Source organism: Aythya ferina, assembly GCF_964211825.1.
Source record: "Aythya ferina genome assembly, contig: HAP1_SCAFFOLD_29, whole genome shotgun sequence".
Classification (NCBI taxonomy): domain Eukaryota; kingdom Metazoa; phylum Chordata; class Aves; order Anseriformes; family Anatidae; genus Aythya; species Aythya ferina.
In genome coordinates this window covers 3,900,512-3,914,050 of record NW_028181463.1, presented here as the reverse complement: position 1 = coordinate 3,914,050, position 13,539 = coordinate 3,900,512, and the positions used below count along the sequence as shown (strand labels likewise).

At 48.9% G+C, this 13,539-nt stretch overlaps 2 protein-coding genes across 2 annotated transcripts in view; one reads left to right on the top strand and one right to left on the bottom strand.

Moving 5' to 3' along the window:
* The window catches only part of LOC311427925 (olfactory receptor 14C36-like), a gene marked incomplete at both ends in the record, with an annotated part of 221,329 nt that overhangs the window by 42,179 nt on the left and 165,611 nt on the right, over window positions 1-13,539 (top strand). The gene's annotated exons all lie outside the window — the stretch shown is intronic.
* On the bottom strand, window positions 9,469-10,398 carry LOC311428001 (olfactory receptor 14C36-like; the record flags this gene model as incomplete). Its single annotated transcript, XM_084539570.1, has 1 exon — window positions 9,469-10,398. The coding sequence occupies one exon, from the start codon at window positions 10,396-10,398 to the stop codon at window positions 9,469-9,471; it is 930 nt and encodes a 309-aa protein (XP_084395696.1).

The window sequence follows — 13,539 nt, the reverse complement described above, 5'->3', positions numbered from 1 at the left end:
GTGACTTGGAGTATTAATGAGCCCCTCTGAGGGCTGTTACTAACAAAGCCTCCCCAGAGACTTGTTAGGGCAGATAATTGGAGGCCATGACTACAGACAGGCAAAGCACTGTGCTGAGAAAAGTTTTGGTTTGCTTTGATGAAGCAGAAGGGCCAAGGCCTGCCACCAGCTACTGGAGAGGAGATCCTGTACCCCATGCCTGGCTCTGGGCTTTTCCTGGGTATCTGTGGGATGTGGTGGGCAGTGTGATGCCACGAGAGAAACACTGGTAAGACACCTCCCAGCCTCTTCACATGGTAGCAAGGAAGCAATGATGGCCCATCACAATGAGTATAATGTGTCTCCTCATAAGCTCTAGACAAAGGGACAAAAATGTCCAGGCTGTTGTGTCCTTCCATTCTTGCAAACACCCACCTCTTTTTCCTCTATGCTGTATCACACTTAGTCCTATTTCCTTGAAGTCTACAGACACCTATCCCTTTTCAACACCTTGCTTTCATCCTGGCGTTTCCATCATTTCACCAGTGTCTCATCAACACTCACCAGCTGTTCCTTGAAACACAAAGTTAGGGTCTGAGCACAGACACTCTTTGGGTGACCTCGGGCACCACAGCACAGACCCTTTGAGGGATATTTCTTCCTCCTCGTGACAAGAGCCAACCTTCCATGGTGCACTTTGTGGCAGTTTTTTCTCTCCTGCTCTTTCCTACTACCAAAGAAAGCTCCATCAGGGTGGAAACCACTCCTGAAGTAGGCATCCCAACCCAGCAGGCTCCTTGCGGCCTCTCAGCCAACCAGACATAAGTCACCTCAGCAGCATCTCCCAAGCCATGGGCCTGCTGCTGGCCTTGCAGCTTCTTGGCTAGACACAGCAAAGCCTTGTGCCTGCTGCTGTGCAGTCATGAACTCAAGCAGAAGGGACAGGACAACCCATGTTGGGGCCTTCCTTCTGCCTGGGTCCTCCTGGGTCTGGAGGCAGAGGGGATCCCCCAGTCAGCATGCCAAGCAGGTGCCTTGTGCTGGCCTAGCAGGGCCACTGCCAGATGTCAGCCCAAAAGTGCAGCTCCCAGGCAGAAGTCAAGGCTGACCTGCCAAATCCAGAAACAAGTGACCTCACAGTCCCTTTCTGTGACACGTTCCTGCTGCAGGCCTATCAAGTGCAGACACAGAAGTGACCTCTGCCCTTGTGAGGCCCCACTTGGAGAGATGCATCCACGACTGGGGCCCCCAGCACTAGAAGGATGTGCATCTGTTAGAATAGGTCCAGAAGAGGGCCACAAAGATGATCAAGGGGCTGAAACACATCTCCTATGAAGAAAGGGTGAGAGAGCTGGGGCTGTTCAGCCTGGAGAAAAGAAGGCTCCGGGGTGGCCTCTTTGTGGCCTTTCAGTACTTAAAGGGGGTGTATAAAAAGACGGAGAGTGACTCTTTGCTCAATCAGATAATGACAGGACAAGGGGGAATGGTTTTAAGCTAAATGAGGAGAGATTTAGACTACTGGTGAGGAGAAAAATTCTTCAATTAGTGGATAGTGAGGCACTGGAACAGGTTGCCGAGAGACCTTAGAGGTGCCCCATCCCTGGAGCTGATCAAGAGCAGGTTAGAGGATGCCCTGGGCAACCTGATCTCAATGGGGGCATCCCTGTTTATGGCCAGGGGGTTAGCAATAGGTGATCTTTAAAGTCCCTTCCAACAGGAGCCACTCTCTGATTCTATGGTCTCACAAACTATACCTCAAGCATGACTCCCATGCCATCAGCCTTCCCGTGGTCTACCACCTGACCAGAACAGAAGGTGCCTCACCATCATCTTCAATGCCTTGAACATGTTTCTGCCCTTTATGGTTCCTATCTGTGCCACATTCCTCCTGTTGGTCCATCAGCTCCAGAGACAGAAGTGACCTCTCAGCCTCCTTCACAGCCATGGGCCTCCTGCAGGCCCAGCACATCTGGAGGCACACCTGACCTCATCCCAGCATTCCCAGCCAGCTCCTGCTTGTGGTCTCTGATCTGATCACATACCTGTCACCTCACATGCCTCTTCCAATGCCATGGGACTGCTGCAGGACCTCACAGTCCCTGCCCTGCCCCAAGGGGACAAACAGCTGAAGTTAGGGATAGAAGTGGGGTTGAAGCTGAGATGTGCTGTGTGCATGGTGGAGGGCTTTGAGGGTTAGATGATCAAGTTAATGTTTAGGAAGTAGAGGTCACCCTCCAGGGTTAAGGGAATGGCAAAGGCTTCAAGGGAGGGATCAGTGTTCTGCTCAATGTGCCTGCTCAAGATCTGGGATAAGGACAAGTTTTGAGGTTTTTAATTTAGATTTGATCTGAAGTGTAGATTCCATAATAGCATTTTAATCCTTAGTTAGTCTTAATCATCCTTCTGTTTAACCTTCTTGCAGAAGATGCGCACTGGCAGATTTCAGCCCCAAAGTGCAGATCCCAGGTCTATGTCAAGGGTGACCTGCCACCTCCAGACACAAGTGACCTCACAGTCCCTTTCTGTGAGACGTTCCTACTGCTGCACTATCAAGTGCAGAGACAGAAGTGACCTCACAGTCCCTACCACGGTCACATTCCTCCTGCTGGGGCAGGAGATCCTGAGGCAGAGCTGAGCTCTCAGAGCACTCCCATCCATCTCCTCTTTGTGGCCCACAAGCTGATCAAATCCATGGCCCCTCACATTCATCTTTGTATGCCACGTGACTGCAGAGCAATCTCATGGTTCCTACCCTTCCTTATGGGTCAAGCACCTTAAGTGCTTAAGATAAGGGTTAGGAAAAAGGCTGAATGTGAATAAGTGAATGCAAAGGTATCAGGGCTTTGGGTGTTAGGCATTCATGCATGGGGTTCGGGACTAGGGCTCAGCTTTCTGTGATAGAGATTAATCAAATATTTATTGGGAGGGTTTGGTGTTTGGCTTGTGGTGTCAGGTCTGTGGTTAGGGTATGTACAAGTTCTTTGGTTTTGTTTAAGTCTGCAAGAAGTTTAGGTGTTAAGTAGAGTATGTTAATGGTAGAGTTAAGGGCAGGGATCAGGGTGAGCAAGAGACTAAGGGCGATGTAATGAGGCTATGGACTAGTTTTGGCTTCAAGGGATCTTGTGGTCAAATATTAGAGCAGTGGATTCCTGTCAGGGTGTGGAGTAGCATTTAGCTTTATGGATTAACGTTACAGGTTAAAATAGGGCAAGGGCCTCACATGACTGCTTTAAGTCTGCTTTATGGTAGGATCAACATTACCTGAACATTCTTACCTCTGCAAAATCATTAGCTTCTGCTGTCCACGTTCCTTTGCCCTCCCACAAATCTCACATCTCTGTTGTCCAGGCTTCTCCTGACTTCCCCATATCAGTCATCTTCTTAGGGGAAGTTTGGAGAACCAGCATGGAGAAGGAGAGAAATGTCTGTAGGGGCACCCTGCACAATGTGCCCAGCAGTTCTGCAACACCACAGAAGCAGGCCTGAAGGATGAGTTTAGGCAAAAGCTCATACCTCTGACATGACAACACCTATCCAAGACCTCTTCCACTATGGGGCCTACCAGGTACTCAGAAAGAACCAATCTCAGAAACTACATGCACAGCAAGTGCCTTCCGCTGCCCTACCATGGACACTGGCAGATGTGAGCCTAAAGGCACAGATCCCAGCCAGGAGTCAAGGGTGACCTGTCAGCTACTTCAAAAAGCAGTCACCTCACAGGCCATTTAACAGCCATTCGCTTCCTGCTGGACTTAGTGCTTCTGATACACCACTGAGCTTATAACACCACACCTAGAAAATACCCCCTTTTTGGGCCAGGACTTGCCCGGGTAGAAGTGATCTGGTTGTGATCCTCCAAGCTCATGGCACACCTGCTGGGCTCCCAGGCTCTCTGACACTCAGGAGCCAGTTCCGTGCCAGTCCTGTGAGGTGCTAGGGCAGGAGGGACTTGCAGGCAATGTTCCAGCCCCATGCCTGTTGGTGGTCTCTCAGCTCCTTGTGCACAGTGAAGATCACGCTCACATCCAAAAGCCTGAAGCTGGCCTAGCAGACACTCAGGGAAGCGCCCTCCAAGCCCCAGCCCCAGCCCGAACCCCAGCTGACGGTGCTGTTCTGCAGAGGAAGGGGTTCTGGTGTCCAGGGCATGGGGGCAGTCTGCAGGGGTGTGCTGGGCAGGCTGGGAGGCAGACCCAGCTCATGGGGTCACTGCCATTGCCCCAGGACTGCAAGGAATCACTTGCCAGGCTCCTTTGTTGGGGCTTTTGTGTGCCCTGGAGCTGCAGAGCTCTCCTCTGTCTGCTCACAGCAGACTGAGCACTTGAGCTCTGCTCAGTCCACCTCGGACAGGCTCATGCTCTGTGGGCTCCATTCACTGCTGTCTCCTGGGCTCAACCGAGGAGTCCAGTGAGTCCTGATGTGTTGGGATGCCTACTTCAGGAGTGGTTTCCACCCGAATGGGGCTTTCTTTAGAATTAGGAAAGAGCAGGAGAGAAAACTTCCACAGAGTGTACTTTGGAATTTCGGCATTGGCCATGAGAAGGAAGAAATGTCTCTCAAAGGGTAGTGCTGTGGTGCCAGAGGTCACCCAAAGAGTGTCTGTGATCAAACCATAGCTTTGTGTTTCAAGGAACAGCTAGTGAGGGTTGACGAGACATCGTTGAAATGATGTAATATCCAGGATGAAATCAAGGTGGTGAACAGACATAGGTATCTGCAGACTTCAGGGAAATAGGGAAAAGTGTGGGACAGCACAGCAAAGTCTGGAGAGGACAAAGAGGTGGGTGCTGGCAAAAAGGACATTTTTGTCCCCTTGTCTAGAGCTTATGAGGAGATGAAATACAGTCATTGCAATGGGGCCTCATGGCTTTCTTGTGACCCTGTGCAGAGGCTGGGAGTTGTCATACCATTGTTCTTCCCGTGGCATCACACTGCCCACCACATCCCACAGACCCCCAGGAAGAGTCCGGAGCCAGACTTGGGGGTGCAGGATCTTCTCTCCCAATAGCTGGGGTCAGGCCCTGGACCTTTTACTTCACCAAAACCAACAAAGACATTTCTCAGCACAGTGCCTTTGCCTGTCTGTAATCAAGGCCTCCAATTATCTGCCCTAACATGTCCCCGGAGAGGCTTTCATAGTAACAGCCCTCAGTGGGGCCCATTAATACTCCAAGTCACTTCAACTTTTCCTTCTGACTTTGCCGTCTTACATTGTTGCATCACTCTCCTCTCAGTACCTGAGCTCCATCGACTCAGCACCAGAATACACGACAGAACTCATTAACATGCAGAAACTCCTAAGAAGCCATATCTCTCCCATCATTTTCTTCAAGTCTTCAAGCATTGTACAGCTAATTGCAGAGCTTTCATTGTATAGTTAAGAAGAAAGATTTCAAAGAGTATCTATTAGATATATGTCTCATTTTGAAGGGTGAATTTTGTTGTGTTTCAATTCAGATTGTCATTCTCCAATTGATAGTGATCTAGGGCTGCTCCTAAGGAGCTATACATAGGGAGCAAAAGCAGACTCATGAGGTCTGACACTGCACGGACAACCTTGTTCCTCACCACCCCAGCCATGCCATTTCTCTCATTGTCCATCTACTCCTTGCATCACTTTTCCTTACATCAGACTTCTGCACTGAAGTCTGCAGCTGGATGTTACAGCTCCTTTGCACCAGCTCCCACCTGCTTTCCTTAGAGACCTGGCTGCACTCAGGTGCAGGAGGGTTTTCCTAATTCAAATCAAATCATGTTCCAATTTTCCAAAAAACGGAGTAAGCTCCTTCTCTTGTACGCCTCCTGTGAGATTGGCCTTTCCAAAAGGATGACTGCACAAGACCTATTTTATACTGACAGATAGGAAACTATAAATAATAGTGTTAGTATTAACCCATATCATATGAATTCAATGAGAAACGATGAGGTTCTAGCTAAGGAAATAATTAGACAGACAATTAAATAGATGGTCAAGCTGTGCTACTTCTACCTGAAGCTCAAAGCAGCAACTGGGTTGGTGAGGGCGGTCTGAGTGACCTAGGAGTAAGGGGAGGACAAACCTGAGAACCATGGGGAGTGCATAGGTCCAGACTGGCAGCTGGAAAGGGGACATTCAGCATTGTCTGTTTAATCAAGACAGCTGGATGTACCTGGAAGATGAGGGAGCACACCATGATAGACAAAGCGACGACAAAGCAAGTAGAGGTGAACTTCAGAATTTCTTTTCCTTCAATGAATATACATCCTGAACATTCACATTTCTTCACGATAGAAATTACACTTCGTGTGTAATGTTTTATAGAAAGGATTGAAACATTTGAGGTGATGAGTAGTTGCTCTTTTACTTAAGTACTAAAGAAATTACTGGGTATTGAGTCAGAGCTTTGCTGTCAGACAATAAACAAGCAGGACATGCAAGAGACCATAGCCCTTTGGAGGATTCATATGGAGCCAGGTGGAGATACCAGAGCACCTCCACTGCCAGCAGTGGTCTTTGTCCCAATAACTCCAGCCCAGCGCAACACATGAAACCCCTTGAAAGACAATAGCCTAGTTCAGGGCGTTCTTGGGATTCACCTAACTTTGAAATGACCACTGGAAAACTCAAGACACTTTCCCTTATTCCTAGCTGAACATCCATTTACCATCATGGGTCATCTTTGGCAATCTCAGGCTGAAAGGCTCAAGAGCAGGGCACTTCAAATGGCTGAGGCAGAACCCATCAGCTTACCCCAGTTTGGGAATCATCCCCTTCCAACAGGGATATGAAAGTCAAAAATGTGAAATGACCTGTCAGTTCTGTCCTGGTTTCAGTTAGGACAAAGTTAATTTCCCTCCTTGTAGCTGGTAGGGTGCTATGTTTTGGCTTAGGATGAGAAGAGTGCTGATGACATGCCGATGTTTTAATTGTTGCAGAGCAGTGCTTACACCAAGGCAAGGACATTTCAGCTTCTCACTCTGTCCTGCCAACGGGCAGGCTGGGGGTGCAGCAAGAGCTGGGAGGGGACAGACCAAGGACAACTGACCCAAACTGGCCAAAGCGGGTAATTCCCTACCATCTGATGTCATGCTAAACAATATATAGGGGTGGCTAGCCAGGGTGGGGAGGCCAGACTGCTCAGGGTTAGGCCGAGCATCAGTCAGCGAATGGTGAGCAATTGCATTGTGCATTACTTGTTTTGTCCACATTAGTAGTAGTATTACTATTATCATCATTATTGTTATTATTATTATTGTTATTATTATTTTCCTGTCTTAATAAACTGTCTTTATCTCAACTCACAGGCTTCATTTTCCCGTTTGTCTTCCCCATTCCAGAGAGGGAGAGGGGAGAGTGAGCGAATGGCTGTGTGGTGTTTAGCTGCTGGCTGGGTTAAACCACGACATGGGGTCAAATGATTAAATAGTGTATAAGGATTTGCCACTGCTGGGAATTTAGTCACTGTTCTTCGATTTACAGCTCTTAGATCTTGAACCAATTGGCATGTCCCATCAGCCTTTTTTTTTTTTTTTTTTTTTTTTTATGGGTAATACAGGCGTCTTATGGGGGAACATACATGGTTCTAACGTCCCTCCATGTAATAGCTGATCTATGACTGGTTTTAATCCCTTCCTTCTAATGGAATGGAATACTGTTTTACTCTTACAGGTTTCTGGGATTCTGTTATTGGCTATTGAATCATACAAAATTGAATCATTCTAGCCTTATCCTAATGTTTAGTGCTTCTAATACTATCCCAATAACTTAACATTAGCCCTAAGGGACTATCCAGGTGAGTATCTGGTAATTTTCCCCCCTTTTTAAACCCCTCCTGGAATCCTTCCGCGTCTAAGGATCTGCTTTGTCCCTGACCCATTCCTGGAACTTCTTTTTATACAAATAAAGTTCCAAAACTCATGGTTGTGCCTGTATCTAAAGGTGTCTTTTGAGTGTTATCCCACCTACAAATACTTAGAACGATCACTTTGGTCCTTCACCAGCTGAGTCCCTCACGGGATATTGGAATCGCAGTTAGAAGACCTCCGCACTCGCTTCGGAACTGAGTTCCGTCTCAATCACACCGTTACAGTCACACAACCGAATCCACCAAGGAAGGGAGAGCTCTTTGTTCTTTACTTGCCTTTTAAGTTCATAATCCTGCTGGGCTCTGTACTGCTCCCGGCAAAGGGCCACAACGAAACAAGGGTGGGAGTGCCTCCTTTAGTTGTTCACAGCCTCGGGAAACAAGAGGATCACATCGGGGTCACCAAATTGTTATAAATTCTGAGTCAGTTTAGCATTATAAGATTTATTGAATATTTATTTAAGATTTATATAAGATTTATTTGTACTAGGCTTCGGAGGATAAGAGGGTGGTGAAGGAGAAAGGGAGAGTGAACGAGTAGGAAAAAATATCTTCCCCTTTCCCCTCCACAGATTGGCTCCCTAATGAAAAAAGGCAAGAGGTGCAATTGATAACAGTTTCCGAGATATGGTTTCCAAAGTATAGAGTCGATGACAGTGCTGAGTACAAATACCAGGTTAGGGTCCTGACCAGAAATTTCATCGTCTTATAAGCCACTGTTACACCACACAGTACCATAACGATCTTAAAACAGGGCCTGGAAAGAATAAACAGCATGACAGAGAGCACATGTGGAAAGTAACGTGCTATAAAACTCAATTTGGAAAACAGGCACAGCAGACTTGAGATTAAAGCAATCAGCAATGTGACTAGCAACTGTAAAGGAGGTCTAATACTTATACCAATTTTATTTTAACACACTCTGGTCAGATCTGTCGTTATATGAACCCTTCGAGCCCCATGTTGGGCGCCAAAAGGACTGCTGTAGTTTAACCCAGCCGTCAGCTAAACACCACACAGCCATTTGCTCACCCTCCCCTCTCCCTCTCTGGGATGGGGGAGAGAAATGGGAAAGTGAAGCCTGTGAGTTGAGATAAAGACAGTTTATTATGACAGGAAAATAATAATAACAATAATGATGATAATAGCACTACTACTACTAATCTGTACAAAACAAGTGATGCACAATGCAATTGCTCACCACCCACTGACCGATGCCCAGCCTAACCCTGATCACTCCCCTCCTCCAACCCCCCGCCATACCCTCCCCCCCCCGCACCAGCTAGCCACCTCTATCTATTGTTTAGCATGACATCAGATGGTAGGGAATACACCTTTGGCCACTTTGGGTGAGCTGTCCTGGGTCTGTCCCCTCCCAGCTCTTGCTGCACCCCCATCCTGCCCGTTGGCAGGACAGAGTGAGAAACTGAACTGTCCTTGCCTTGGTGTAAGCACTGCTCTGCAACAATTAAAACTTCGGCATATTATCAGCATTCTTCTCATCCTAAGCCAAAACATAGCACTCTACCAGCTACTAGGAAGAAAATTAACTCTATCCAAGCTCAAACAAGGACAAATGCTATACCTAGAGGGCACAAATTGCCTGAGATTAACTTGAGTTAAACTAGAAAAGAGAGACAGTTCATTACTAAGCAAATACTAAAACTAGAATCAGTTTCTTCAGTGTCGCTTTGAGCTCCTGGTTCCTCATGCTGTAGATAAGGGGGTTCACTGCTGGAGGCACCACTGAGTACAGAACTGCCATCACCATGTCCAAGGATATGGAGGAAATAGAAGGGGGCTTCAGGTAGGCAAACAAGACAGTGCTGAGAAAGAGGGAGACCACGGCCAGGTGAGGGAGGCACGTGGAAAAGGCTTTGTGCTTGCCCTGCTCAGAGGGCATCCTCAGCACTGCCCTGAGGATCTGAACATAGGACACCAAAATGAAAACAAAACAACCAACACCAAAGCAACCACTAACTAGAAGAACACCAACTTCTCTGAGGTAGACATCTGAGCAGGAGAGCATGAGGATGTGGGGGATTTCACAGAAGAACTGGTCCACAGCATTGCCTCGACAGAGGGGCAGGGAAAATGTGTTGGCCGTGTGCAGGACAGCATTGAGAAAGCCACTGCCCCAGGCAGCTGCTGCCATCTGGGCACAAGCTCTGCTGCCCAGGAGGCTCCCGTAGTGCAGGGGCTTGCAGATGGCAATATAGCGGTCGTAGGCCATGACAGAGAGAAGGGAAAACTCTGCTGACATCAAGAAGACAAAGAGAAAGACCTGTGCAGCACAGCCTTGATAGGAGATGGCCCTGGTGTCCCAGAGGGCATTGGCCATGGCTTTGGGCAGAGTGGTGGAGATGCAGCCCAGGTCCAGGAGGGCGAGGTTGAGGAGGAAGAAGTACATGGGGGTGTGGAGGTGGTGGTGGCAGGCTACGGCACTGAGGATGAGGCCGTTGCCCAGGAGGGCAGCCAGGTAGATGCCCAGGAAGAGCACGAAGTGCAGGAGCTGCAGCTCGCGCGTGTCTGCGAATGCCAGCAGGAGGAATTCAGTGATGGTGCTTCTGTTGGACATCTGCTTTTTTTGAGATGTGGTCCTGAACAAAGAAGAGGATGAGAGTAATAAAGTACAAGAAATTTATCAGAAGGAAATTAATTCAATTTCTCATTTAAAATCATCACCTATATTGTGCACTTTCTGGCAGACATTTGGCAGATCCCTTTCATGCATCCTGATTCATTCTGCCTGACGGAGTCTGTTGGAACAGGGGCCTCTTCTACGGGCACTGCAGGAGTCAGCCCTGTCCTACAGCAAGAGGTGAAGAGGAACATGGGGAAATGTTGGTTTCACTTCCTTCCTGATCTGAAAATGTTTTGCCCCAGTGTTGCTCCCTGTCCACCAAACTACAGAGCAGAGCTGTGGAGGTGTTTTATATATATATTTATTTATTTGTTTTGTTTTGTTTCTTTCAGCTGTCCCACCACTCCTGAGGAATGTTTCCGAGCCACAGATTCTGGCTATTTCTGCTGGACTCAAAGGGAATCCTTGTAGATCATTATCAGAGAAAAAGGGACTCTCACTTTAGTGCACAGTGTTCTTCAGGGAGGACAGCCAGTCTGTCCATCAAGTACGATCTCAGCTGCCCTGTGAGAGCTGCACGAAAGTTCTACTCACATATTTGACTGAAAAGAACAAAGACCCTGCTGAGAGCAGAGGAATCCAGGTTTAAAGTGCCCATCTCCACACCCCTCACCCTGTCCCCGTACTCCCCTTCTCCCAAGCACACCGAGGGCTCACCCCATGGGTGTGTGAAACCCCCATCCCCAGCCAGCCTGGGAACAAGACCAGCAGCAGCACGGCCAGCTGGAGAAGCCAGGAGGAATGCCAGCGTGCTGCTGCCAGGGGAGGCAAGGCCAGGGAGGGACAGACGGACACTCAGCACACCCTCCTGTGCTGCAGCTCTGCCTGCAGATAAGGCAGCTCCTGCTGGGGACAGCGGGGGCTTGAGGGCAGAGGCTGTGCTGGTGGAAGAGGAGAGCAGGGGGTGTCCCAGGGAAGGCGCCTGACCTGCAGGGGATGGCAAGGAGGTGCCTGAGCCCTCCCTCGCACAGCATTTCTGGCAGCAGCTCCCTCTCACTGCCTGCCCATGTCCCTGTTCATATCTATGCCCCTACTGGGAGCTGGTTCTGTGTCCCCACATCCCCTCCCTGTCCATGCTCACAGACCCCATCCCACAAGCTGTGTGCTTCCTGAGTACAGGACATCACAGGGGTTGCAGCTCCTGAAGACCTGATAAGCCCTGAGGAGACAACAAATGTTGTTTTTTCAGTCTTTAGGCTGAGATGCCTGAAGGGATTTGATCACATTAATTGCTGCCATGTTGATCTCTCCCTGCAATACTCTTGGAGTCTCAGTCTCCTGTACAATCCAGACAATTCATTGTCATGAACCCTGCCTCCCCTCCACACCAAGAATCTGAAAGCACAGAATCCAAGCAAGTCTGCCATTTCAGATAAACCAAGCCTCGGTCTTCCTATTAAAATGCCCCCTCAAAAATACCATTCTCTAAAACATCTTCTATGCCACATTACAGGTAGAATATGACCCACCCTGACAGATGCTATCAGCCATCAGATGTGCCAGCTGCAGAAGACCCCTCTGGCAACCCCACCTGCAGTGCCCTGCTGCCAGAGCCTCACGGTGTCAAGAGCCTGCAGATGTGTCCTGCCACACGCTGCCCTTTGTTGTTGTGCTCCTCAGTGCCTCCAAGCCCTCTCTCCTTCTCTCCTGTCTGTGTGCCAGCTGCGGTCAGAGCCCCCAGCCCTGCTGCGCTGTGCAGAGGAGCTGCTCCTGGGCACAGCTGTCTCTCTGCTTCATGGGACTTTTTGAAATACGTTTTTTTTCATGTCCCACGAGCCTGGCCCAGCTCAGCAGCACAGCACCAGCCCAAGGCACTGCAATCACCCCTCTGGGGGCTTTGCTGATGAGCCCACGAACCTCAGGCACTCCGAGACAATTGAAGACATCTCTCCAGAAGTGCAAGTCAGAGGCAAGTTTCCTGCAGTGTCCCCCTGAGGGCCAGCACTGACACAGCCTCCCTTGGAGCTCGTTAGAGCAGAACCCTGGAGGCAGTGAGGACAAGGAGACAAAAGCAATGTGAAGGTGACACTGATGTGTAGGAAAATTGGATGTGTGTCACCAAGCACAAAGGCCAGGCCTTGACCCCAAGTGCTTCGGAAGGGAGATCCTTTCCTTTACAGGTTGCTCATGGCTCTTTGTGGGGCAGTAGGAGATGGGGATTTGCATTGCCAAGTGTAGGAGAATGGTACGACCCCTGCCTGGTTCATAGGTGGGGGGTGAGGAGGCAATGAGGCCCTGATGCTTTAATGATAAGCTGTCTCCTCATGGGCGTCAGTGGCAGAGATAACAGTCATAGATATGAACACAAAGACCTGGTCCTGCTGGGACTTTCAGCCTTGTCACAGTCCTCTACCCTGTTTATACATGGCTTTGCTAGGGACTCCGAGACCTCCACATCTTTCCTTTTTGGCTGCATACCCTTATCTCTGAGGTGTCACAGCAGATCTGAGCTGAGCGTGATAACTCAGATCTTCTTGGTGGCCATGCTCCTCAGAAGGCAGCTCTGTAGGAAGCTGGCCTGGTTCCTGCTGAGCAGGCACCACTGCTCTATGGCATCCCTCGTGGTGCCCAGGCCCTCCTCCTCCTGGGCACTACTCACTCAGCAGGGTCCCAGTCTGCCCTGATGTGTGGGGTTGCTCTTCCTCTGGTACAGGACTGGGCTCTTCTCCATGTTAAAGTCAAGTGTTTTCCGAAGTCAAAATCCTGCAGATTCTCAAGGTTCACCCACAGTGATTCTATCAGCTGTTAATGTCAGCAGGCAGAGAGTTCAACCTATGGGTAATTGTGCTATATCTGACTAGACAGCAGCACCAAGAGTTGCAGGGAAATTTGGATAATTCAGGAGTAACCGGCTAAATGGCATTGCAGCACAGTCACAGAAGGTAGGGGATGGAAGGCTGCCAGGTTCCACATTTGCTGTGCTTTCTTCTCATGCATGCTGTCAGTTTCTCTGTAGTCATGTCCTGAATGTTATGAGGCTGTGCAGGTCAAAACTGTACGGGCCAAAGCCCAACTGGAGCTCAATCCATCTATTACTGTCAAAGACAATAAAATAAAAATAAAAATAAAAATAAA